This window comes from Macrosteles quadrilineatus, unplaced genomic scaffold (assembly GCF_028750875.1).
Source record: "Macrosteles quadrilineatus isolate MER2022 unplaced genomic scaffold, UCM_ALF_1.0 Scaffold_14__1_contigs__length_3811126, whole genome shotgun sequence".
Lineage (NCBI taxonomy): Eukaryota > Metazoa > Arthropoda > Insecta > Hemiptera > Cicadellidae > Macrosteles > Macrosteles quadrilineatus.
This window is the reverse complement of record NW_026542607.1, coordinates 1710898-1737699: the sequence shown is the minus strand read 5'-3', so window position 1 is coordinate 1737699 and position 26802 is coordinate 1710898. Positions and strand designations below refer to the sequence as shown.

The 26802-nt window shown below is 32.3% G+C and overlaps 1 protein-coding gene across 3 annotated transcripts in view; it reads left to right on the top strand.

Annotated features, from left to right (window-relative positions):
* Positions 1-26802, top strand: part of LOC129004991 (BAG domain-containing protein Samui-like) — a 45632-nt gene that overhangs the window by 653 nt on the left and 18177 nt on the right. The window contains exon 1 of one of the 3 annotated variants that reach the window (XM_054433725.1): positions 11709-11832. The exons of 1 other annotated variant lie outside the window; for it this stretch is intronic. In XM_054433725.1, the coding sequence (XP_054289700.1) occupies positions 11830-11832 (3 nt within the window). In that variant the 5' untranslated portion in view covers positions 11709-11829. Of the gene's footprint in view, positions 1-11708; positions 11833-18221; positions 18358-26802 lie in introns of those variants that run through there. One more of the 3 variants, XM_054433724.1, reaches the window with a different exon arrangement.

Here is a 26802-nt window from a genome sequence, read left to right as displayed (position 1 = left end):
GATATTCTAGAGAACGTAGGCCTACGTGTTTCTCACATTGAAATCTGAGGCGCACTAAGTTTAGGCTAGCAACACACTCCTACCTGTGATCTTTTATTTTGGTATTTTTCTAATACCTAGCCTATAGCATAAATGTAGGCCTAGATAAGTTATGTCAGTGTTGTTACTGTTGTGAGCTCATGATAATCACTGGGTGTAGGTCAGGCTTGGTCATCAAATTGATTTACTTAATGAGACATAAAACAATTTGTTGAATACTAAGTGTCAAGAACTTCAACGGTTAGTCAATCTAAAGCTCTCTGGCAACTCAATAACATTTGTAGTGTACCAACTTAACTCGACTAAGTTAAGTAGTCTAAATTGGATAAGTTATGGATATAATGTTAAGATAGTTTTCAGACAGTGGTCAACATCAGTACGGTACTGCGAATACCCTAGGCTAACTAACAATTAAGCTTTCTTGTTGGTTTCAATCTTGTAAACATTAAACTGGTTCTCCTGAGGAATTGACATTAATGATAAGATCCATGAAGGTATGGTATAGGGGTCCTTACAGAGGGTTAAGCTTAATATTATATTTTATTTATTTTACATACCACTGGACAAACTCCATTTTTACATTCTATCTTACAAACAAAACAAGATGGAAAAATATTGAATAACAATCCAATAGCATTCGCTCTGGCCTTAAGTGAAAATACATGCATTTAGATAATACATACAAGCTGTAATAGTTGTATATGGAATTAAATATTTGCCTGGCATTGTAGTGTGGTTTTGTTAAGTATTTATAACTTAATTAGCTTAACAAACTAACTTAAGTAAATTAAGGCTACCTACTACATTAAATGTATCATCCATGTCCTAATGATTTACGAATTGGTGCTCATAATTGCTCAAGTTTCGACAAATAAATTTAGATAGGGCCTAGGCAAAGTAAAAACTCAGATTTTTATTTGGAAGTTAACCATAATTGAACTGTTGCTAAATAATAATTAGAGTTTAAAACACACACACACACATCTATGAATTAAACATGTGTGTTTTAATCCCACTTCGATGTTTTAATTTGTCATGAATGAAATTTAATAGGATCTACTTTTATTTACCAAACCAAGGTAGAAAGTTTGTAGGGCTAATTTGTTTTTAATTGTGAGTCAGTTGAAAGTTATAAAAATACCCCTGCCGCAGCAAACCTGCCGACTAAGCGAATTTCCATTTGCCTGCAATTAATCTATTTAAATAACATTAGGTTTAACAAGCACCTAAATTTGCTGAAACTAATAAAGTGTGTTTATTATAGCTTAAAGAAAATAATTATAGCTTAGTATAAATTCAATAAATATGCCAAGTTTGATCAAAATATATCCAGAAAACAAGCAAACTACAACATTTTACATTATTCTCCATAAGAATAACATGGGAATTTTAAATTACAATTTTTCTCCGTGACCAATAATCATATAAAAACACTTTGATATAGCCTACAGAATTATTTGTGATTTAGCGAATTTCCCATATAGGGAATAAGTTATTACCGTAGTACTCATGGTAAGACCCGGACCCGGGACCGATTTAATTTTTTGTTTTGAGGTCCCTAGAGGCCAAAAACACCATCCGTTCAAATTCATATATATATCTGTTAGCGCGATAACTCGAGCAAAAATGATCCGATTTTGATGAAATTTGGTACAAACGTGTAAACCTACGTTTATTTGAACGAGTTCGCGAACCAGCATAATCGGACCATGGGAACGGGGTTTTATGGGGTAAATATTGGTTTTTCCCATTTTTGACCCTAAAAACAAAAAATTTTGAAATTTCTTTTTAAACCGTTTTGTAGAACTTAAAAAAAGAAATAATTTAGTATATTGAAGCGCTGGTGTATGCCCAACAGTCACGGAGAAAATTAAAAAATTGTGTAATTTAAAATTCCTATGTTATTCTTATGGAGAAAACGAAAACTGTTGTAGTTTTAGTTTACTTGTTTATGGATAGGGTATATATTGATAACATTTGGCAAATGTATTTATTTCATCCTATACTATTGACGTATGGTCAAAAAACACTTTTTACCTTCCCCGTAGCAGAAAACACCATGTTTTGTTAAAATCTTATGTTATTTAAATTGGGAATAAATTTGTCTTAGTTATGGAAGTATTTTAGTAAAAATGTAATCAAAAAATAACTTCTTGATCAGCATTGTACGTGTTATTAAATTTACGGAAAGTAAATAAAAGAAACGTCTTATAACACTTAAAACATATATTTACGCTCATACTGTTACTCACAAGACGGTAAATATACAAAATACCCCCGCCGCAGCAAACCTGCAGACTAAGCGAATTTCCATTGACCTGATTGGATTTACACTAAAATGCCTCCATAAAAATAGCACATTTATTTTCTATTTAAATAGAATTAGTTTAACAAGTACCTTAGGTTTGCTGCAACAGGGAGGGTAAAAAAGATTTTTTTATAAAATGATAATAGTTTAGTAAGAAATAAAAGTATTTTCAAAATCAATCAAAATATGTTCATAAACAAGCAAACTACAACAGTTGACTTATTCTCCATAAGAATAACATGGGAATTTTAAAATTACAATTTTTTTGAATTTTCTCCGTAACAATTAGGCGCATAATAACGCTTCAATATACTAAATTATTTGTTTTTTTAAGCTCTACAAAGTGGTTTAAAAAGAAATTGTGAAATTTTGTGTTTTTAGGGGCAAAAATGGGGAAAACCTATTTTTACCCCATAAAACCCCCCATAAACCCCCGTTCCCATAGTCCGATCATGCTGGTTCGCGAACTCATTCAAGTTTATCCCGCCTTACACCTTCAAACCAAATTTTATCAAAATCGGACAAAAATTACTCAAGTTATCGTGCGGATGGACATATATATATATATATATATATATATATCTATATATAGATATATAAAAATTTGAACGAATGGTGTTTTTGGCCTCTGGGGACATCAAAATGAAAAAGTAAATCGGTCCCGGGCTTAGGTCTTACCATGAGACCTACGGTAATAGCTACTTCCCTATAGGGAAATTCGCTAAAAGGTGGTAAGTGGTGATCGATTTCGATTGGACACTCCAATCATCATCAGACCCAATAGGCGAATGACAAGAATCTTGAATGGCGTCCCTACTTATACCCTATTGGCTACCGGAAGCACCGGCCAATACATTTTTATAAGTGCAACTGGAATCAAAATGTATTTGTTCATTAATCAACTTATTTCTATCTTTACATTTTTCCTTATAAATATACAATTCTTCCCAAGCATTCATTACATATCCTTTCTTACAATTCTTTAAAATATCTAGACTATCCTCCATTTTTCCTAGTGAGTGCCCATTTTGTAACAGGTGTTGTGCGACATTTGATCTTTCCGGTTTGTTGTTCCTCCATGCAGATATGTGGTTTTTGAAGCGGTTAACGAAGTTCACAGTCTGTCCGATGTAGAAGCTATCACAATCGTCACAATTGATTTTATATATGCCTGAAGTGTCGAATTTGTTACAATCTTCTATTTTTGGATGCAGTATTTTACTCATGGTGTTCTGAGTCCTGTAGGCTATTGAAACTCCGTATTTCTTGAATCTGTTAGCAGTCCTTTGTGTTGTAGTCCCCGTGTAGCTAAATGTGATATATCTAGTGTTTTCCTCTTTTATCTCTTCTAATGTTGTTCTGCTGTGTAGTGTATTCTGTCTATCGATTTTCCTCCTCGTCTTCCTTGCGATGTCCTCTATCGTCTTGGTCCGAAATCCATTCACTTGACAGATCGCTTAAGAAGATCGCTCAAGTTACTTATCATGTTTACGGACATATATATATATATACAGGGTGTTTCAGTAAAGCTATGCAGATTCAGATTCTACACATGCAAAAATAAGTCGAAAATGTAGAATAACTTTTTTTGATTTCGGGTTAGTTTGGCCGTAATCCGCCATTTTGTATTTTTTTGAAAATAATTAATAACTCAAAATCGCCTGGAGATATTTTTATAAAACTTGGTATAAACAATAATTCTACAGGTATAAACATTCTCCGAAAATATCTTTGATCAGGCTCATCAAATTTTCAAAATGGCGACCATTAAAATTTTTGTTTTAATGGCTGGTTTTAATGAAATTTTACTTTACAAATTTTAAATGGGTGCCATTTTGAAATTTGATGAGACTATGCAAAGATATTTTCGGAGAATGTTTATACCTGTAGAATTAAAGTTTATACCAAGTTTTATAAAAATATCTCCAAGGGATTTCGAGTTATTAATTATTTTCAAATAAATACAAAATGATGGATTACGGCCAAACTAAGCCGAAATCGAATAAAAGTTATTCTACATTTTCGACTTATTTTCGCATGAAGAATCTGAATCTGCATAGCCCGCTACGCTTTACTGAAACACCCTGTATATTTGGTCTCTGGGGACATCAAAATAAAAAAGTAAATTGGTCCTGGGCCTAAGTCTTACTGTGCCACCTACGGTAACAGCTACTTCCCTTTAGGGAAATTCCCTAAACTAATTAAAAAGTATTGTAATTTATCTTCAATTAAAAAATTATAACCAGTCAAAAAGTATTGTTTTTACCATAGCCTACACAAAGGAAATTGTAATGTCCAGTTTTATATTTTTTTTAACTGTTCTCTAGAATTGGACCTAATTTTTAATTTTATTTTCACTACCGTACCACAACAAATTGTTTTAATAAAGGTAAACATCGAGACATAAAAATTATATTACTTAATTTTTTGTTACGTCTCGTGTCGGCCGTTTCGTAATCGAATCACATGTCGGCTAAAAAAAAATGTTTTTAATTTTTAAAAAAATGTTGGAAAATTTTATTTTTTATTATAAATGTTATTGCAAGTTAAAATACTGGTAGGCTTATTGACCTGCATAATAAATTAAACCTAGGGCGTAGGGCATTGGCCCTTCCAAGGAAAGTGTTAACAAATGATACATGAGAAATCTTAAACAATAGACGATCATTAGAGATAGAACGGTTAACTAAATAGTATACAGAAGAAAACATTTTTTTGCCTAAATTGTGTTTTTAACATTGTCTCTCTTTTGACATAGGCCCTAGCTTACAGGGACGCGTTGCAGAAAGTCAACAGTCCCGGAAGGTCAAATAATTTATACCTGTGCCGCTAGGTCAAAAACTACAATGTTTGCAGTGTCTGTAGATCAAAAATCCCAGGAAGTCAAATAGTACAGTCCGAGCTAAAATCGTGGTTTATGTTAAAGCAATTGACTTATTGGGAATTTGACCTAATGCAACAGCAGTTTTAATATAACGAAATAAGATAAAATATAAGTTCAGTTTCGCTGAGTCAACAGTGCCGGAAGGTCAAAAGTATAATCTGTTAAAAACAACGATAGTCCTCTCGACGTATGACTTCAATAATTTCGCGTTTTGGTGTACTTAAAGTTGTGCTACAATTTTGAAAATTGGCACAGAGCTTCTTGGTTAGTCCTACTCGATGACTATTTTGTTGGAACTTTAAACTATTTACCGATCTAATTAATAAAAATTGATATGTATAGTGAAATAATTTTAAATCGTGATTTCTAACATGAAAAAGTTAGCATGCGAGATTTTTTTGTTTGTTTTTGGGTTAGAGAGGTTTTGTCTGTGGCAAAGTTGTAGCCAAAAGTGTGATGCGTAAAATATATTTTTTTTTTAATTTTTTACAATCAGTGGTTCAATAGATAACTTGGGTTGAAGAGGACGGCAAATTTAGCATTTCGCAACGCATGGAAAAAAACTACATCGTACGATGCGACTGCTGAGTGGACTTTTAATTTACAGTTCTAAGAACAAGAAAAAGATGAATATACATATCACCAGTACATCTTTCTGTATTACCAGCTCACATTTTCACTTATAAGAATACATCATAAACAGGTAGTTAAAAATAAGCGGGGGGATACTTTACCTAGTAATTCCTTCGGTCAAAATAAACAGAAAATCAAGGATAACATTTTTCCGAAATCGTTTCGTTAACCAGATATCCACCATTTTGTATTTTTCACATACAAATATTTATCTTTGCACTTTTCCAACCGATGTTTATGAAACTTGGTATGTATGTTAAGGTAGGAGAGACCCATGTTATGAAAAAAGATTCATCTCGATTTACCCTAAAATTTCAAAATTTAACACTTAACTAAAACATTTTTAAAATCCAAAGTAAATCAATATAATCTTTCTTTTTTGAAAAAATATATTTAAAAAAGGCAACGGTAAAATAACGACAGGCTAGTTTCGATCTGGGTGTTTCAGGTTTGAATCTAGGAGGATTTAACATTAATTAAGTAACATTAATGTTTAATCCTCCTAGGTTTGAACTGATTGAGAGGAATACATGAAACCGAAGGGGGGAGGTAGCAACAAGTGCACTAGTATTTACTAGTGTCCAATTACAATTAGATGGATTTAACCAAAACCTTTTCTATTTCACTTATTTTCAGCTGTTAAATTTCAAACGATACGTTTTAGCGACATCATTAACGTTATTATCATTATCATCGTTTGAGTTTGAGTTTGCGGCAATGTATTTTTATGAATAAAACCTTTAATTTGATACCAAACTTGACCTCTGCTGCTATTAATTGACTGTATGCACTATTAATTAACAGCTGTGTCTAAGGATTATGTCGGCCTTAGTCACAAACAGGACAACAAGATCGCTCCACTCATCCCACACTCATCTCCATTCATACTTGGCTTAAAATGCATACATTTGTATGGTCGCCATTTCAAAGCAACATGGCTACATTATCAATGACAAACGTGGAAAACCTTATACGAGTGTGAGTAAGTCCGAAAACAGAGTAAGTCCGAAAACAACTCTAAAAAACAATAAGCAATAAATTGCAAGAACCGTTGCTTATATCATTGGGTATACACGTATCTACTGACGTGTATACTCAACAATGCTTATATCGAACTGTTATATGATGTACATCGTGAGTATTTCCATTAGTTGTTTCATTTAGTTGTGTGTCCATTAGTATAATATTTTAGTTGACTCTTATAAAGTCAGCGGAAATTGTGACTGTTATTACCCTAGAAATAATGTTTGTGTAGTACTTTGCAATCCTACCAATGCTTATAGAATCATACGATTACAATTTTGTGGTTAGATGTCGCATAGAGTGGTGACTACTGTATCTTTTTGGTTTGCTTGTAAAACAGGATCAACCGAGATTTTCCATCGACTTAAACAATACGATACTCTCAAATTGTTCATTGCAATAACAAAATATCACACAGTTTGATGAATATTTGTGTGTAAACCACATACCCAGTACACCTGTATTCTATCTATTTTACCTTTTATTTTTCCAAGACTTTATAGAAAATCACGCATTACGTGATCAGTGAAAAAAGGCTGTATCCCATGTGTTTTATAGGTAAAGAAGACAAGGGCTGTCCTAGACATATATTTTGGGGGGTCACCGGGGGCCTGGGGGGTATGAAATACCCCCAAAAAAGGAGGGGGTCCTGGGGTGGGGAAAAACATAAAAATAAATAAAGATAGGCTATACAGGGTTATCAACTCAAGGAGGCCACCATTGGGATATCAGAAACGGTAAGAATTAGAGAAAACTTAAAATGGAGGACATTGCTTTATTTTTGTGGCAGTTAAAAATATGATTTTAGTTTTTTGAAATTCAGCCACCATTTTCCAAAATGGCGGCCAAATTTGAAATTTCTTATGGAACACCCTATATTTTATCATGTTTTCGGATAGAATAGGCAATTTAAAAACTTTTTTAGCCTTGACATTTTTTCGATAAACCCACTCGTTTAGGAGTTACAGCCTATGGAAAAATGACTTCCGGTGTACATTTTACATCATGTAGCTCCTAAACAAGTAAGTTTATAGAAAAAATGCGAAGAGTAAAAAAGTCTTACAATTGCATCCACATTCCAAAAAGACCATAAAATTCATTAAAAATATGAATTATAGTATTTAAAAAATGGCGGCAAACTTGAAAAGTGGAAAACTTATTCTATAGTCTTTAAGGAATGTAGATGCAATTCTAAGACTAATTTACTTTTTGCAATTTTGCTCTAAACTTACTCGTTTAAGAGCTACATGATGTAAATGTACACCGGAAGTCATTTTTCCATAGGCTGTACTCCTAAACGAGTGGGTTTATCGAAAAAAATGTCAAGGCTAAAAAAGTTTTTAAATTGCATATTCTATTCGAAAACATGATAAAAAAACTAAAATCATATTTTTAACTGCCACAAAAAATAAAGGAATGTCCCCCATTTAAAGTTGTCTCTAATTCTTACCGTTTCCGATTTCCCAATGGTGGCCTCCTTGAGCTGATCACCCTGTATATATGAATTTGAACGGATGGTGTTTTTGGCCTCTAGGGACCTCAAAACGAAAAATCAAATCGGTCCCGGGTCCAGGTGTTACCATAAGTACTACGGTAATAGCTTATTCCCTATATGGGAAATTCTCCAAAAACCTAATAGTTATATAGAACAATATTACATTCAACCAGCTGTTAGTAAAAACAAATGGTACTTACGTATTATACGGAGGCCACTTATTTTACAGCGCGCTGCGGCGGTTGGGTTAAGTTGGGTTATCATAAATATGTTTGTAGAACTTTCCTAGTTTCGTTATTAATCGAACTATACGAGATGAGTCATAAAAACTTATGATAACCCAACCTAACCTAACCGCCGCAGCGCGCTGTAAAATAAGTGGCCTCCGTATAATACGTAAGTACCAAACAAATTATATGGGACTAAAACAAATCGATGATTACAAAGATTCCTTTAAAAAATAATTTGAACATCCTACTATTTTACTATGCATATTTAATTAATCTGCCATCCTCATACCTAAATTGAATGTATCAATGGTCAGCATTACACATAGTATAAATAAGGCAACTCTAAATATGTCTTTAAATTTGTTTCCAAATGCTGAATTTGTGTCACAAATGCTGAATGTTTACAGCTGTTATGTTAAGCTAATTATATTGTACTAAAAGCCAGCTTAGAAGGTTAGCGTCGGCTGCTAGACTTTTTATAAAATTAAAACTTAATTTCTAAAAAACTGGGACCTTTAATTATAATTATGACTATGGCATTCCCTAGTTCTCAAAATTATCTTTCTTTCAACACAAAAATAATGAAAATCCGTCGACTGGTTGATTCAGAATGTGAAAAAACCCCATTTACGTTTTAATAATGTATATGATAGTTTGGACAGGTTTCAACCCTTCCGAGGCGTAATAGATTTACACAGTTTATGTTTAGACTACATTATAACTCATAAAATAGTTCTAAAATTAAATGGATCTCCTTTTACAAACGTATACAATAACCAGAAATTTTCAGATCGTCCTTGCGTGTATTTCATGCCACACATTTTGACGAAAGGCTTTTCATTACATAAACTATACCTATTTACAGTGTTGACCAAACAGTTGGCAAGAAGCATTAATAGATAAGCTATGTACCAAATATGATAATTTTAGCTCTATTCTAATTATGACAAAACACGAAGTAGCTAAAAGCGAGTTTTGTTGGTGTAGTAAGCGTTGCAGGAGGTCTACTTTACACTGAATCGACGTTCACTTTTATTGCTTTTGATCTTCCGGCACTGTTGACTCAGCGAAACTGAACTTGTATTTTACCGTATTTCGTTATATTAAAACTGCTGTTGCATTAGGTCAAATTCCCAATAAGTCAATTGCTGTAACATAGACCACGTTTTTAGCTCGGACTGTATTATTTGACTTACTGGGACTTTTGATCTACAGACACTGCAAACATTGTAGTTTTTGACCTAGCGGCACAGGTATAAATTATTTGATCTTCCGGGACTGTTGACTTCCAGCAACATTCCCGCTTACAGACCTAAACTTCAAAATTAAATTTCCCTTTTCAGAATTAAAACAAATTAAAATTCAATCTTTATCAAGGTGTAGTATTTATTAGGCCTAGCGTCTTATTTAACATCGTTTGAAAACTGTGGCTAACTATTTTCATCATAAACAGTTACGGTTTACAATTTACTACTTCTCACGATGCCAAGCTCTTGCAGCCCGATGATTGATGACTATCTACTAATTGTTTGATGAAGTTGCAATGGAAGGTGGAGTACATTGTTGGCGGGCACGTCACGCCTTTATGCCAACTACAGATTGCATCTTCGGATTGCGGTCATCGTGTATTTTAGAGCGGATGCAGGCGCCAAGCTTTCGTCTTGGGGGACATAAATGTACCATGTTATAACTACTTTTGCTTCGTTGAATTTGCCGTTTTCCTAGGTTTTATCTAAGTGTTATATTTTAAGATGTTTAACTAAAAAAAAAAAAAAAAACTAAAATCAACAGAATGATTTTTTATTTTAAAATTTTTAAACCACAAATTACACACACACACACACACACACACACTTATGTGGAAATAAACTGGCATGCCAGAGGTTAGAAAGAAGAAGAAATTGAGCAATGTTTGTGTTTTGTGTGTACACCTTGCTGTAAGAAAATATGAGACATGATCTATCTGAAGGCTAATGAAATTAAAATTAATAAAAATATTTCTGTAGGACTACCTACTACTATTTGTTTACCCTTTAAAAATGATCCTAAATTTATTCCTTATTTTCTTTTTGTTACTATATTCTATATAGTTATATTAGGTGAGATGATGTAACTAATATATATAGTCAATGCTAATATATAAGTGATAATGAATAAGTTTAGATAAATAAAAAGTATAAGAAATTTCAAGAGCTTGGACAAGGAAAAGAATGGGGAATCAAGTTTCCTTCCTAGTTACACTAGTAGGCGTACTACATTTAGTTACTTTTAGTTATATTTTGGTACGCATTATCCCTTAGCGGCGATTAGATGGGACATGGGATGGCATCCTCCATTTTGGAGGAATATATTGAAAAATTGATGTAAACTTAACGTTTATTCAGAATACAACCCAACGTCTTGCAGCTGGGTTTTACCCCCCACTTCTGATGTAAATCACCATCGCTGGTAATCTAAATGATAAATTTTTTTCATAATTGTTACGATTATTTTTATATTGCTATGCACACTTTAAAAACAATCAAATAAGTTAGACAAGACTGCCTTAAAAAAATAATGTCCAACTAGGAAAGTAGGTACCGATAGCTATTTAGAAACTACATTGGTAGGCCTAAATAAAAGAATGGCCTTTGAAACTTTATTAGTAGACCTACTTTTAGTACTCAAAAAATATCAAGCAAAATTGTTTGATCTATCACAAGTCAAATTTTTTTGTATCATCTACTCAGGTGGCATTTTTAAAGGAGGTGGACGAGGTGGTGTTTAGTGTACTTTTTAAAATGCTTTTGGACTAACGGTTCAAATCCATATGATTTGTGGATGTGCCAGGAATTTAAACCAACCCTATCATACATTTTTTGTTTATCTTGTTAGCCTAACAAAATCACTTTTAAATTGCCATCCAAAGAATATAATACAATAGTATTGTTTTGCAAATAATTAAGTCATTTCAGTGTTAGAGCTCATTAAAGAAAACATAATCTGAATTTCATTGCTACAATGGACACGAGAGTTTTGCATGTTTGCGGTTCGGCTCTGGTTTGATGTTGGTTAAAAATAACTCTAGTCATTGGGAAACCTTTCTTAGCTACGCGGTTTGCTGCGCGTTTTAGTTACCGTGATTTAAAACTCTGCGTAAACCCGGTTAATTTTGAAGTGTTTTGTGTCTTAAGTGACTATTTGTGATACTGTGTGAAAGTATAACCCAGTTTGACATATGGTAAGATAATTTCAAGTTTTGGTTATGCAAAATATAATTTTACTGTTAAAAAAATAATTGTTACTATACTGGCTTTTTAATTTACTTTCATTATCCCTTGGAAGTTGTTGGATTTTAATTTGCTACATATTTTGTACTTCATTTCAAGGGTTTTCTCAATTTTTTTGTATCTATTACATAACAAACGTATTATTAATTCATTGTTTCCACCATTCCAAACATAACTAATTTGTCCATGAATTATTTGGATAATATATTTTTAATCCAACGAGCCACACCATATGACCTATCATTATTATTATTATCATCATCCAAGTTGTATATTTTGCATAAGTCAATCTTGCACATCATTTGAATGTACCATAAAACTAACACCGTAAAAGATATTTTATTTTACTCAACAATGAAAAAAATAAACCCTAATTGAAGATTTATCACAAAAACATAGGTTCATAAGGTTGGTAATCCTAACAACTCCTCAATATTCTTATTACAAATTTTACAAGGATTCTGAAAACTACAATAAACTCCATTTAAACATAATTTATAATGCAGCTGTTGCCATATCATTTAAGCAAATACATGATTTTATACAGGAAATTAGACTTTAACTGTTCTGTGTAAAAGAAAATCTTATATTTAAGAATGAAAAAGCAAAGAAACATTAAACTTTTATACCTAGGCCTACATCATTTTAAAGGTTATTAATTGACAACATTTTTTAGTAATAATTGACACTCTCTATGGTTCATTTTAGCGTAGAAAAACTTATGTAAAGGTTTTTGCATTTTTCTCAAAAATCACAAATTTAAACTTTCATTGCAGAATACATGCTTGTACAGATGTTTCATCTCAGTGACTCTGTACACTATTGGAAATTTAATGAGGATTCTGGTCTGATAGTTGTTTTAATTGAAATTGCCTAGCTAAAGTTCACATAATGATTACTAGTACCAAGTCCTTGGTTGTATGTCCATCATTAAATTAGTGTTAAAAATACAAAACATAATTTATACTACTATAGGTGTATGTAATAAAGTACCGGTATTAAACAAACATTTATTGTAAAAGATTTTGGGCACCAATAATTAACCCAGTAAAGGTTTAATGAAAAACAAAAACCTTCAACATTTCAAATTGTTGATAAACTCTTCAACAATATGCAATTACATTATAATTTGACAATTATGTTAAATACAGCTGTTAGATTGTTGACGTAAATGACCAACGTCAGCTGTTATGTCACAACAGACGACTTCTCGGTGATGGCGTTGTTTGTTTGAACAGGTGTGTAATTGACGTCTGGTTTTGTGACGTTACGAGTCCATAGAGGGTTCGGCATTGTGTAGAAACTGGTGGTATATTTTCCTTAACAAGCTTTTGTCAGTGAAATTTATGTTTCGGTAAAGAGTGAACAAGTTTATCAACAAGAAGTGTGGAAAAGTTATTGTTAAAATTTGTAAGTAATAAGATTGAATTTGTTTATGATTGGAGTATAAAATATACACTTCTATATATATTCTTTGGAAAAATAGGTATTATGAAGCCATTATGTCTAACTGTGTTTGGTTTATGTATCCAGTGAGTTAGCAAAGCAGTGTATTGACAAATCGTTGATTGACCAATAGCCATGCTATTGTTAAAATTATTAGGCTATTTAAAGTGTTCATTATTTTAGTTTACTAAACGATACTTATTAATAGTTAGGTCTGAAACTATATCATTCATATACATTCATACTTGGCTTAAAATACCTACTTTGTATGGTCGCCATTTCAAAGAAAAGTATTAAAAAGTATTAAAGTCATTTATGTTATGCAAGACAGTTATTTTTATCGACTCTGTATTATTATTTGCCCTATTATATTCCAAAGTATTACTATAGGTATATGTAAAAACAAAAATACTGTACAGAATTTGTCATAACAGGTTTACCAGGTTTATTGGCTTTGAAAAGTGTTAGTAGTTATCTCATCCAATTTTAATATATGAAGCATGTTATTGTTTTGTTGTGTGTTTTACATCAGTCACATTCGAGTAGTTATGGTAAATTATGTTATTTTCCCATAAAAACCCCATAAAATAACAAAAAATTATATTTTAGAAAAAATCCGGTTTTATTTAACATAGTATGTTATGGTCCTTACAACTTTCATAGTTTTTTAAATTTGTCAGAATTTGTATTTTTAATGGGGATTTTCCCATAAAACCCCATAAAATAACGGAAAAATAGGATTTTCCCAAAAACGGCCCGAACGATTTTGATACAAATTTAGTATGTCATAGTCCTTAATATTCTGAACAAAATGGTACAAATCCCATTTCTGTAAAAATTACCGTTCAAAAGTTATTGCAGATTATGTTATTTTCCCATAAAACCCCGTAAAATAACGGGAAAATCGGATTTTCACAACAATGGCCCGAACTATTTTGATAATAATTTTGTACGTTATAATCCTTTCAATTATGATCAAAATTTTACCAATCCCATTACTGTATATTTACTCTCACCGCTTACACATGATAAAGGTTGTTGACAAACTTATGGGAGAAAGTATGTGTCAGAATGCTGATACCGTTTATGTTGTGTGTTTTACATCAGTCACATTCGAGTACGATTGACAACCAATTTGTATCACCTATTTCCAGTATTTTTTTTTACAAATTGTGGTTTAAATTTAACTTACTCTTTAATAAAAAAACAAGCAATAGTTCACTTACATATCACTTTGTTTAGTTAAACTAGTTTTAAAATTGTTTGAATCAAAATAAATAAAGGGTAAACAACATAAACAAGACAAAACATTGTCTTCATTCTTCAGGTAATATAAGAATGACAAAGGATTTAACCTTTGATTCTACTTTAATTCCTGACTTCAAAATTGGTAACCCACAGTAAGATTAATGTTGGTCATAAACATTTTCATATTTCATTTTGTCATGACTAATAATTATTACGAGAACTCATTTGTAATAATATTTTATTCCTTCTAAAATTGTGTATTTACAAGTAAGTTAGAGGTTGTAAAGAACACATTAAATGCAATGATAGAAGCATGAAAGTGCAAAAGTTCCATGATATTTTTAAGATCATTAACTTTAAAATAAAATAGAAATAAAACATTCTAACAAACAAACGCAGGTCAATAACCTATGGGACTTCCCAATGTGCAAAAGTAGGCCTAATTTCAATGTCAATCCTCCAAAAGCTTCAGCATGGTAATGTATTCTGTTGCTTTCTCTTTAGAAATTCACCTCGGAGCTAAAGTCGTAGGTGCCAAAAAATTATCAGCGAAGATAACTAGCAAAGTGGTTTGGATCACTTTAAATCGGAAAGTTGGCAAATTAATGGCGAGGAGAATCAAGGTGGATTAAGTTGACATTTGACAGTTTTGTTAAGAAATAATGATTTTCTTTGGGAGTTATTTTACTTAGTAACATAATAAGAGTTTGAATTGTTTTCTTATAACTCACATCGGAAACAAGACTTAGAATAAAATAATGCGATACTTAAAATGTATATAATAGTTAGAGCTGAATATAACAATTAGTTACATACTATTGATTTTAGAAACAACATTTAAATGCACCGCTTAGTTTGATTGTGTATTTTTCTTCCTCTTAACCTTACCTGAAAGGAATAAAAAATCCTTATAGAAAAATGTTTAACTATGTTCTTTCTACCATAAATCTAACTGTTAGTCAGGGTATGGGTTGAGATAAAATTTCTTTAAGCAAGAATGCTATAAACTTTTAGACAACTGTATCAAAAATATTATTGTTTAAGCATTTTTTTTTAATTGCCAGTGAGTAATATCATTGACTATTGGATACAGAATATTGTTGCATTAATAGTCAAAGGAAATATTTAATCTTAAATTTTATTGTAACAAATTTGCCTGCAAAATCAATGTAGGACCTAGTATTTTTAAGTTGTGTATAGCAAAATGCAAAGAATGCTACTGCAGCTTAAACCCTGCTGTGTTATTGGGAAGTAAATCAACAGCCTGATGACTAATATGTGTCCAGAACTGATTTCTCTATATATTAACCTTTACTTAGAACTCAAGTATTATACACTGTATGCTCAGTAAACTATATCATAGTCTTATAATTGAATTCTCAAGAAATGGAAGCACTTAAGTTCTCTTTGGTGATAACAATGGAATGCAATATCACTATGTTCTGTTAATCTTTCTCCAACTAAAACTGATAAGGTTAACTTTGTTATCTAGGCTGATAATGTAAGTTTTTGGAGGTTTTACTGTTTCAAGGTCTAAACTACAGTACTATGAAATCTTCCATTCTTGTTTGAAGCATGTGTCTTGCTAAGAAATTTGCAATTTACGTTATGTATTATTAACATTTAATACTTCTATAAACTGCCTAGGTGGTAATTTTTACCAAAATTATCTATTTACCATGTCATCTTCAAAACTCATCAAAAGCGTTACTCCATAAACTCTCATTAAATAACAATGTATCTAAAGGGGGAACTCCACCCGAAAAAACTAGGGATTTAAAAAAATGTCAAATTTCAGTTATTTACCAAAAAGTCTTCTACAGTTCTTCCTGAACATTTTGATGTATGACACATAGTAAAAATATTTTTTTAATGCGGTGTTATTTTACAAAATAAGTAAGTACTATACCCTATTTACCGAAAGTTGACTATCCCCCTCCCCCCCACCCTGCGGGATTGGCTAAATTTAAAAAATTTGGTAATAAAAGCTTTGCTTTTTGTGTACTTTTAAATAATAACAATAAAAAAATGTTAATTATGTAATCAATTTTTTATATTTTGGTGGCATTCCCCTCGACAGATTTTTGTTTCCTTTTGTTTCCGGGGTGATTACCGAAAGTTTGGTTTTCATATATTTTTAAATCCGGGATGTAGCTAAGGTTTGAGGCTATATTATTTTATTATGAAGGTTATATAGTGTATTCTACAAACTGTAGCATGGATTTACACGAATTCAGTTTTTAAATATTTTTCATTTGATTATAAAACTATATTTTTGATAACTAGTGGATTAAAATGTCCATGCTGCCGGTTCTGCACACACATGTGCTCTACAAAATAAAATTTACAAAATCAAGATATCTAATACCTAACTTAAGATACTTCCGTTCCTGTGAACATGCATTTTTTTGGGGTAAAGAGGGAGTAGGCTTAATCCCATATTTTATTTTTATTCTAATAGCTTAAAACTAATGTGTAAAAACTAAAGTGTTTCATACATAAGGATTTTTTTATTGTGGGTGGAGTTCACCCTTAAGGAATCTTTGTTTAGTGCAGAAACTTTCTCTGTTGATCAATTAAACCGATTTAACAGCCTCTTTCATGCATGCTGTTTAAGTAAAATGATAAAACTGTTAACAAATTAAGTAATAGTAATTGACTGTATTACATTTTTTATGCTGGTCTCAATGATTGTCTCTAAATAAAATCTAAGACGGTTACCTAATGTGAAAAAACCTATCTTTTGATTTTCTCAAGCTCTGTTTCAGTTGTAATTGACTAAATACTAACAAGAAAATTGAGTTATTTGGGTAAGGGCACCTTGTGGGGTAAGAGGTAACCATTATTTCTCTTATGAAGGGAAGTAAGACAATATCTGAGATTGGTTCTTCTACCTTTAAAATGTCAACTCAAATATTGTCTTGTAAATGTCAAACAAAAATTTCTTTTTAGAAATTCCTACCTAGTTTGTGGTTAAAAAAAGTCCAGAGAACATGGCTTTAGCTATTTTAATACTTTTCCTTTTATTTTATAAATGCTTTTTTTAACTTGACCTAGATAGAAAAATTTACTTTATCCCAGTAATGGAATGTTAAAAAATTCGAGATACATATTGATAACTTTACATGTTCCAATATTTCTACTACTTGTGAGTTAATCTTTTTAACTATATAGAAAATGCTTTGTAGTCCTTTATTTCTCATTTTTAAGTTCAATAGTTATGAGATATTAAGTTGGTACAGATACAACCCATAACCAGTTTTATTATACACAGTTCTCCAGGTAACAAATTCAAATAAATGTAAAGATGTTTGAATGAATATATTATCAAATATTGATAAAACCTATGACCATTTTACAATAAAATAAGTTTTTTCTTCAAAAACCTAAATATATACAACAATAATTAATTCTTGTAATAAATAATGACAAGATCGTTGTCTTAAAAATAAACTCAGATACTTGTTCATAGTACAGCAGATGTCAAATTGAATTAATGATGGTGTTGATTGCGATTGTTTACAACTATAATCGGCAGCGGCTGGCATGAATGCTCTGGCAGGTTCTAGAAGTGACGTGTCGCGTAGGCAGTCCTCTCCATATATAAGCGGTGACTCAACCTTGCCGGCTTTAGTCTGATAGTCAACGTCAGTGATAATCTTTGTTCAGTTGAGTCCGTAGCTTGTGTTGCATGTGTTATGGAGACTATCGTAGAGTCACCACAGATTTTGGACGATTTTGTCATGGATTACGATGATTTCGGTGATCAATTCGGCGATGAGGTAGGCTTTAACAGATTTTTATTAGATGGTGGTAATATTTTGAAATTTTGTAGTCAGTTAATTTTTTTTTTATAATTTTAATACCCCCCCCCCTTTTGAAATTAATTTTATTTGTCATCATTTTAATTAATGCACTGCGACTTCTAAGGAGAAATAAAGTTGAAAATATAATATAACGTAGCATATGGGTCTAGTTTTAATTTTTATTTGATTGGGAATCTATTTGGGTAAACAAATTAATAAATCCACTGAATAATGGTTGAGTACAGGTTTGCAGCAGATGGGATTATTATCATCATTTTGTAAACATACTTAAATAGAAAATGTAACGTTTATGTTGTTTTTACAAAATATTATCTATTTACAAATAACCAACGTTGGCATGGTTTACAGGCCTGTAAGCTTTAATTACAGCTGATTACAAATAAGATTAGAGTTCCTGTTTTTTTTCATACTACAAAACATAACCTTGAAACCAATAAAAACATATTTTAACTTATATATCTAAATCCTACAAAAGGATGGAATAAGCGATGAAGGAAAATTCATTTATTATTTTCGTTAACTTTTTCAAGTACAAGTAGCCTATACTTAAATATACCACAATAATTCTTAAAAAAAATCCTTTTCACACAGTAATTTCATGTTTCTGTACTGTAATTTAAGTTTATATACTAATACTTCCAGGTTTCAACACCATTATTTTTATGTACTTATACCAAAGTAATTCATCAAATTTTCACACCATATTTTCATGTTTAACACCCTAAATTCAATGTTCTACACCATAATTCCATGTTTAACACTATAATTTAGTGTTACCCACGATAATATCCCACACTGTGGCAAACCTGTATTGTCGCGGCTGATTCACCATTACCATGCCTCCCATATAAGGCAGTGGCCGCTTCACTTTCACTGTTTGTCTCTCTGTTACCTTGGACACTGGCGCCTTCCTGATCTCAACTCCGCTGTTGACCAAAATAGAGGATTGTAAATTTATAGTTTAGACAGCCCTGAGCTTTTCCGATTCAGATATTGTCATTGGCCTAAAAAAGGTGATTCCTGTCCCAAAAAGTTTAAATAGCCCTGAGCTTTCCCGATTCAGATGTTGTCATTGGTCTTAAATATTCAGTTCCTGTCCCAAAGATTTGGTTAAATGAGTGGGTTTTGATTTATACAATTGTTCAGTGTGGTCATGTCTTAGAGTAAATTTTATATTAAAATCTAACTAATTACAATTGTGTGTTTAGAGCATTCAAGAGCTTGTTATATTTTTGTAACTGTGAGTTAAATATGTATAAATAAATAAAAAAATGTTGTCTCCAATGCCATGCTCACTACATTTTTTTGTTATTTTAAGACCTTTAAACACTCATTTTTTAAATTATCTCTGTAACCGTTAGACATACAACAACGCTCCAATATACAAAATTATTTCTTCTTGTTTTTAAGCTCTACAAAATGGTTTGAAAGGAAATTGTGAAATTTGTCCCCAGTTTTACCTCATTAAACCCCTCATAAACCCCCGTACCCACAGTCCAACAAATTTCCATCCATTGGTTTTCAAATTTATTCAAATAAATGTAGGTTTACACCAAATTTCATTAAAATTGGATCATTTTTGCTCGTGTTATCGTGCTAAAGGACACGTATATATAAATATATATATATATGAATTTGAACGGAGGATGTTTTTGGCCTCTGGGGACCTCAAAACAAAAAAGTTAATCGGTCCCAGGTCCAGGTCTTACCATTAGACCGACGGGGTAATAGCTTTTTGCCTACATGGGAAATACGAAAAAAAAAATAATTTGTTTAACTAGCTAAAACCTTATTCTCTTCCCACATTCTCCCAACCATTATCACAAACTAGGTCAGGATTCCTAAGAAATCTGTTTGTTTGACATTTGCATTGTAGTATTTGACATTTTGTTTCTGGAAGAAAGGCTATGGTATTGTCTTACTGTACTCTACTTCAGAGATATGATGCTTACACTTATTCCTCATATACAATTCCAATGTCTGTGTCCAAAAAAATAGTTCTTTAGCTGGTTATTCTTAGCGTCTTGGTCAGGTTTTATAATTTTAATTTACTAAATAATCGTTAAGTACAGTATTAAACCAAATTTACAGCAATGAATTAGTTTTATCATGAAATTTATAAATATTTTAATGTAATATTTCTCATCTCAACTTTTAACCTGAATTCAATTTTTGATGGTATTGATTCAATTATTTTGCGTACAGGGTAAAAATATTGGCATCTGCAGAATAATATTATACGAGAGCACGCCCCGTGGTCGAAAAATCGACCAAAAGTATGTATTGTACAAACTTCTCTATTTTCATCCCACACTGTAAATAAAACATGTGATTGGAATGTCTTCCATTTGTTTTGATTTTCTGTTTATATTGTGTTGTTATTTTGTCATCACCATAGCAACGCATAAGACCCATGTTAATTTTTTAAAATTTCAAATTCATTTTTTGTGCTTATTTTTGAGCCTATTTTAATTTATAAAGGGATTCTGCACACCTACAGGAAAATAGCTTTCTAACGGTATGCGTAGATTTTCCCTACGATACACACGAGCTGAGAAAAAAGGTTTTAAAGAAACATGCTTGCCTATTAATATATAGATAGATTTCATCCCTAGGGCCTAAAGTGACTCTTGTTGACCCGAGGTCAAGTTTTACGATCGAAGCGAAGCCGAGGTTGGAAAATGAGCAAGGGTTAAAAAGTCACTTTTAGCCCATGTGGTGAACTATATTTTTCGTCATATTCCATCATTATTAATTAACAAACAAAGCTAGAAAACTAAATAATTTGTATGTAAAGATAACCTCTCAAAATGACTTCCGGCTTGTTTTCAATTCTGCTAATGCAAATCACCAGTAAGCGATTCAATTATTTTGTCTATTATGATTGTGTTACAGTACAATATACCATCGATATGTCGAGCAATCAACAACAATTTGCTAAACCCTTACCTAATAAATCAATCGATAAATAATTTTTATCGATACGATAGCCACAATCGAAATTTGCAACCGTTTACATCTGATTTTTACTCCCTAATGCTACTTTAGACCAGCAACGCATGCATTAACGGCTGTTTTTGCTGCAGTATGATTTTATAACCATTTTTATAAACATTATATAACCCCTCTTTACTCAAAAACCAATTTGTTATCTTAATAATTCATACATTTATGGTTGTGTCTAATCTTAGGTTGTTTTAAAAATTGGTCAAATCAAGTCTTTTTTTAATAGGCCTACTTTTAAGCTGCCCTTGGGTCAATAACCTTTGCTTTGATACAGCTAAAATTAAGCACAAAGATTGTCCTCATATCTAGGAATGTCATAGGCCTATTAATTCACTTCCCAAGGGCTACGCCCCTTGGACGTCCAAAGTTTTAATGTGTGGTTTTCAAAAGTAAATACTAATAATTGGTATCCATGGAAGCATGAGAAAATTCACAATGTTTACCTTTACCTTTGCATTGACATTTCAATGTTAACCAGCAGAACTGCCAAATACTTATTTCATAATTTCAGACAACTGATGCTGACAAATTAAATATAATATTTTACACAACTATGTGGTAGAAAACTATGTAACTTAAACTATGTCATTGATTATGGGAATATAACAAGATTTGATAACTGTTGCTATATAAACCCAGGCTTTGCTTTTGATTAAAAGTAAATCTAAGTTATGAAAATAATGTTTTTGATATATTTTCATATGAACAGTAGGACAATACTTACAGTAGGTTATACATCTATGGTTATACTTTTTTGTATGAACTTGGTGGCTTTTAGCGAATTTCCCTATAGGGAAGTAGCTATTATCATTGGTGGCACGGTATGACCTGGAGCCGGGACCGATATACTTTTTCATTTTGATGTCCCTAGAGGCAAAAAACACTGAACACTGCTATAACTTGAGTAATTTTTATCCGATTTTGATGAAATTGGGTTTGAAGGTGTAAGGCGGGATAAACATGAATGATTTCGAAAACCAGAGCATCATGGTACTATCAGAACAGGGTTTTACAGAGTAAAAATCTGTTTTTCTCATTTTTGACCCTCAAAACACAAAATTTCCCAATTTCTCTCTAGATCATTTTAAAGAGCATAAAAAACAAATAATTTAGTATACCAAAGTGTTTTTGCACAATTATTGGTTACAGAGAAATTTTAAAAATTGCATACTTAAAATTCCCATGTTATTGTTATGGAGAATATTATAAAATTTGGTAGTGTGCTTGTTTATTAATATTTTGATCAAACTTGGCAAATTCATTTTTGTTAAACTAAGCTACTAATATTTTACAAAAAAACTCACTTTATTAGCCTCCCTGCATCAGCAAACCCAGGCACTCGTTAAACCTAATATTATTTAGCCTAAATAGATTTAATTTAAAATCAGTCTGCAGGCTTGTTGCGGAGGGGAGGGGGGGTATTTTTGTTTATAAATTCGAACTACTTAGTAACTGTTTGGATTAGGTGGTATAGTACATCTTCCCGTTGCGAGCACGGGTACACAGAAGCTAGTGATATTAATCATTTGAAACACATTTCAGTGTTTATAAAATAAAACATCTGTCAAACCTAAAAGATGTTTAATTTAGCTAACAACTTGTGAATATTTAAAAGAACGAGTAAAAAACTTTGCATGTCTGCAAACTGATTGCAGGGGATTTACTCTTGCGTGATAACACAAACGAGGTCGAGTTATTTTAGTTCATTTCTAGCTAGAAATGTGACATCTCACATCGCTTACGAGATTAACTTTTTGTTGGTGGTTTACTCTTACTCAAAGTCAGCTGGTCTTTAAGTTAAGACCTAACTTAGATTTGGCAAATGAGAGTAATCCATTTTTGAATAGGATAGTGCTGAAAGTAAATCAAAATTAGTAGTTAACTCAAATTGTTAATTAATTAATTAATTAATTAATTTTTTTAATGTAAAATATTTTTAGTGGAAACTTACTCATGCTACTCAAGAAGTTGAGTATTTAAAAACTGTCTTTACATTCTTTTTGAAAACACAGTGAGAAAAGTTAAAATATGTTTTCAAGATAGTTAACTCATTTATCCTTTGCAGTATCTGTATTGCCATTGACTATTGGTTGTATCAATACTAATAGTTGTATTACTCTCTACTTATTTGAAAACTTGAATTCCTTATCTTTGCCAAAACTAATCACATAGATTGTGTCATACTTAACAATAAAACTATGTACATTATTTACAATATTTACTGAGTTATAATCTAAAACTTGGCCGTTTAACAAATTGGCAAGACAGACCAATGTTTCAAAAAATGTTTTTATGTCCTGAGTTATATTTTTTATTGAATTTTAAAGAATTGACACAGTCAGATAGCCAGAGATGTCTTTTGTTCTAATATGCTCTTCCATTGAAGCAAAAAGGAGTGGAAAAATAATTATCACATCTAAGATTCACTCTAGAACTTACTTTTGTAGAAACCCCTTGGTAGAGGTTAAATTCAAGTTGATAGTGTTGCAAACTTTTTTTCTGTCAATAACAAACTGAATTTTTTTAAAGTGTTAGTTGTGTGTCCGTTCCTTATTCTTTAATGGATTCTTATACCAAGGGCTTTTACTATGTCGCTAACAGATACAAATTTGAAAATTATATTTTAAAATATTGTTGGTTATTCAAACAAGAATGTGAGACACATTTATTGGTTCGATTCCCCTGAGGTTTTCTGTCTGGCTAGAGTTCTTTATTGTTTGGAATCCGGGTCATCTGCAGTTTGGCTAGGGTGGCTGCCAATAAAGTAGGAAGCTCTGGTCATTAAATGAAATTACATTTGGTTTTAGTCAAAAATTCATGATTTTCTTTTAAAATTCTATTTTGACACAAATACTTTTAAAATTTGGTTTGAGTGGTATGAAGAATGTTCATTATGTAAATGAAATGAAATGAAATGAAAATGAAATGAAATGAAAATCCTTCTTTATTGAGGCGAACTTAGGACCTCATGGTCCTTTCTTACAGTTAACCTCTAAATAATAATAGTAATAACAATAATACATGATATGAACAAAAGTAAAATACACATTTCGTAACATAATTAATAATAAACAACATAACATACATTTATTTTCCTAGCATACAGTCACACACACATACACTCTTTGCAGCAGCTAAGCCTAACGCACGCCATCCCGCCACGCCACTACCATCCGGTTGAGATAATATTCTTTCAGTGTCGCCTTCAGTCGGGATCGGTTTTCTATGGATTTAATGGCATCGGGTATAGAGTTCCATAGGCGGCATGCTGTGACTACAAATGATTTATTATAAATAGTTGTTCTGTGACGAGGAATGCGCAACGTAGACGAGCCAGAGCGAGTATCCCTTGCACCTCTTTCATTCAAAAATTCAAAATTCTTTGCAATGTAATTTGGAATTCCAAGATTGATAGCCGAATGAGTGATTGAAAGTATTCGGAGTTTTCTGAGGTCATCTAATTTCAAAATTGATTCATTTATGTAATAAGGTGTGACGTGGTCGTCCTGCCTAAGGTCAAACAGAAATCTAATACAATAATTTTGTGCACGTTGTAGTTTTGTTGCCAAAGCCACAGTCATATCATTAACCACAGTGTTGCAGTAATTGAAGTGTGGAAACACAAGTGATTTGACCAGTAAGAGTTTAATGTGAAAAGGAAGGAGTCGTTGCATCTTCTTCATTGTGTGAATGGCGGCAAATACTCTTTTACAAGTATCTACCACCGCGTCAGTCCAGTCTAATGTGCGGTTCATCAGCAATCCAAGACTTTTGATTTTGTTTTGATATTGCAAAGTAATTCCATTTACAGTGAGTTTTGGTAAATTGTCTTCTTCAAGTTTGTTTAGTAAACGTGAGTGACCTATAATGATTGGTTTTGTTTTGTCAGGATTGAGTCTAAGTCCATTCTGTGCTGCCCATTGAACAATGTTGTCAATGTCGTGATTCATTATGTCTATAGCTTCATTTATATCGCTGACTTTAAAATGAGAATAAATTTGCAGGTCATCAGCATAAAAATGAAACTTTACGTGGTGTAGTACTGTACTAATGTCATTAATGTAAACAGTGAAAAGTAGTGGGCCAAGAATTGAACCCTGAGGAACTCCACAGGGAACATTTCTCCAGTCGGACGTCAAGTTGTCATGACATACACACTGCTTTCGGCTCTGAAGATATGATCTCATCCATTTTAGTGAATTATCAGAAAAACCTAAAAGTTGGAGTTTGGCTAGAAGAATGCTATGATTTACAGTATCGAAAGCTTTGCTGAAGTCAAATAAGGTTAAAATAGTGCATTGGCTGTGATCCATAGCAAATCGTATTTCATCAGTTATATGGAGCATCGCTGTTTCAGTGCTGTAATATTTACGAAATCCAGATTGGAAACTGTTGAGGATATTGTTTACTGACAAGAATTCGGAAACTTGAGAATGGACAATTCTTTCAAGAGCTTTAGAAAGAGCTGGAAGAATACTAATTGGTCGGTAGTCTTGCGGAAGTGATGGGGATGAGATCTTATTCAATGGGCGGACAAGCGCAGTCTTCCATTTTTCTGGGAAAATACCTGATCTGAGTGAGGTGTTGAATATGAAGGTTAATGTTGGGAGGAGAGCAAACAAGATACGTTTAATCAACGAAATCGAGATTCTGTCAGAACCAGTGGCATCAGACGTTATCCGCCTTATAGCCTTCAAAACATCAATCTGCAATATTGGCTTGAAGTTAAATTGAGGAATAGTATTGGGCAAGTGACGTGATTTTAACTGAGTTAAATGGTTCTGTACTACTGTGACGTTTGCATTTGACGAAACTGATAAGAAAAAATCGTTTAAATCATTCAATGGTATTGTTATTGGAACAGGTTTAGCTTCTTTTCCAAGTCCAAAACGTTTCAGATTACGCCAGCGAACAGCAGAAGATTGTTTTCCTTCGGAAAACAATCTATGAAAGTACTGAAGTCGAGAGTTGCGCAAATGTTGTTTAACTTGATTTCTAAGCTGGCGATACTGGGCCATAAGCCCCTGGTCTCTAGTTCTTTTAGCTCTGCGATGGACTGAATCCCGCCGAGCCATTAACCTAATAATCTCCTCAGTGATCCACGGAACGGGGCGACTTTTACTAACCCTACGGTTCACAATTGGAGCGTGTTTGTCGTATAATTTTATTATGGTTTCATTAAGTGAATCAACCATATCATCAACTGACTCCAGGGTATGTATGGAGTGCCAAGGTATTGATATAACTTCTGACAAAAACTCTGCTTCATTAAAATTTTTAAAATTTCTGTAAGAGATGAATTTTTGTTTGGGCTTAGGAGCTCTCATGGCAAGGGCGCAATAAATTAGGTCATGTCGTGAAATGGCAGGAACTGGAAGCTGGCCATGGTAGACT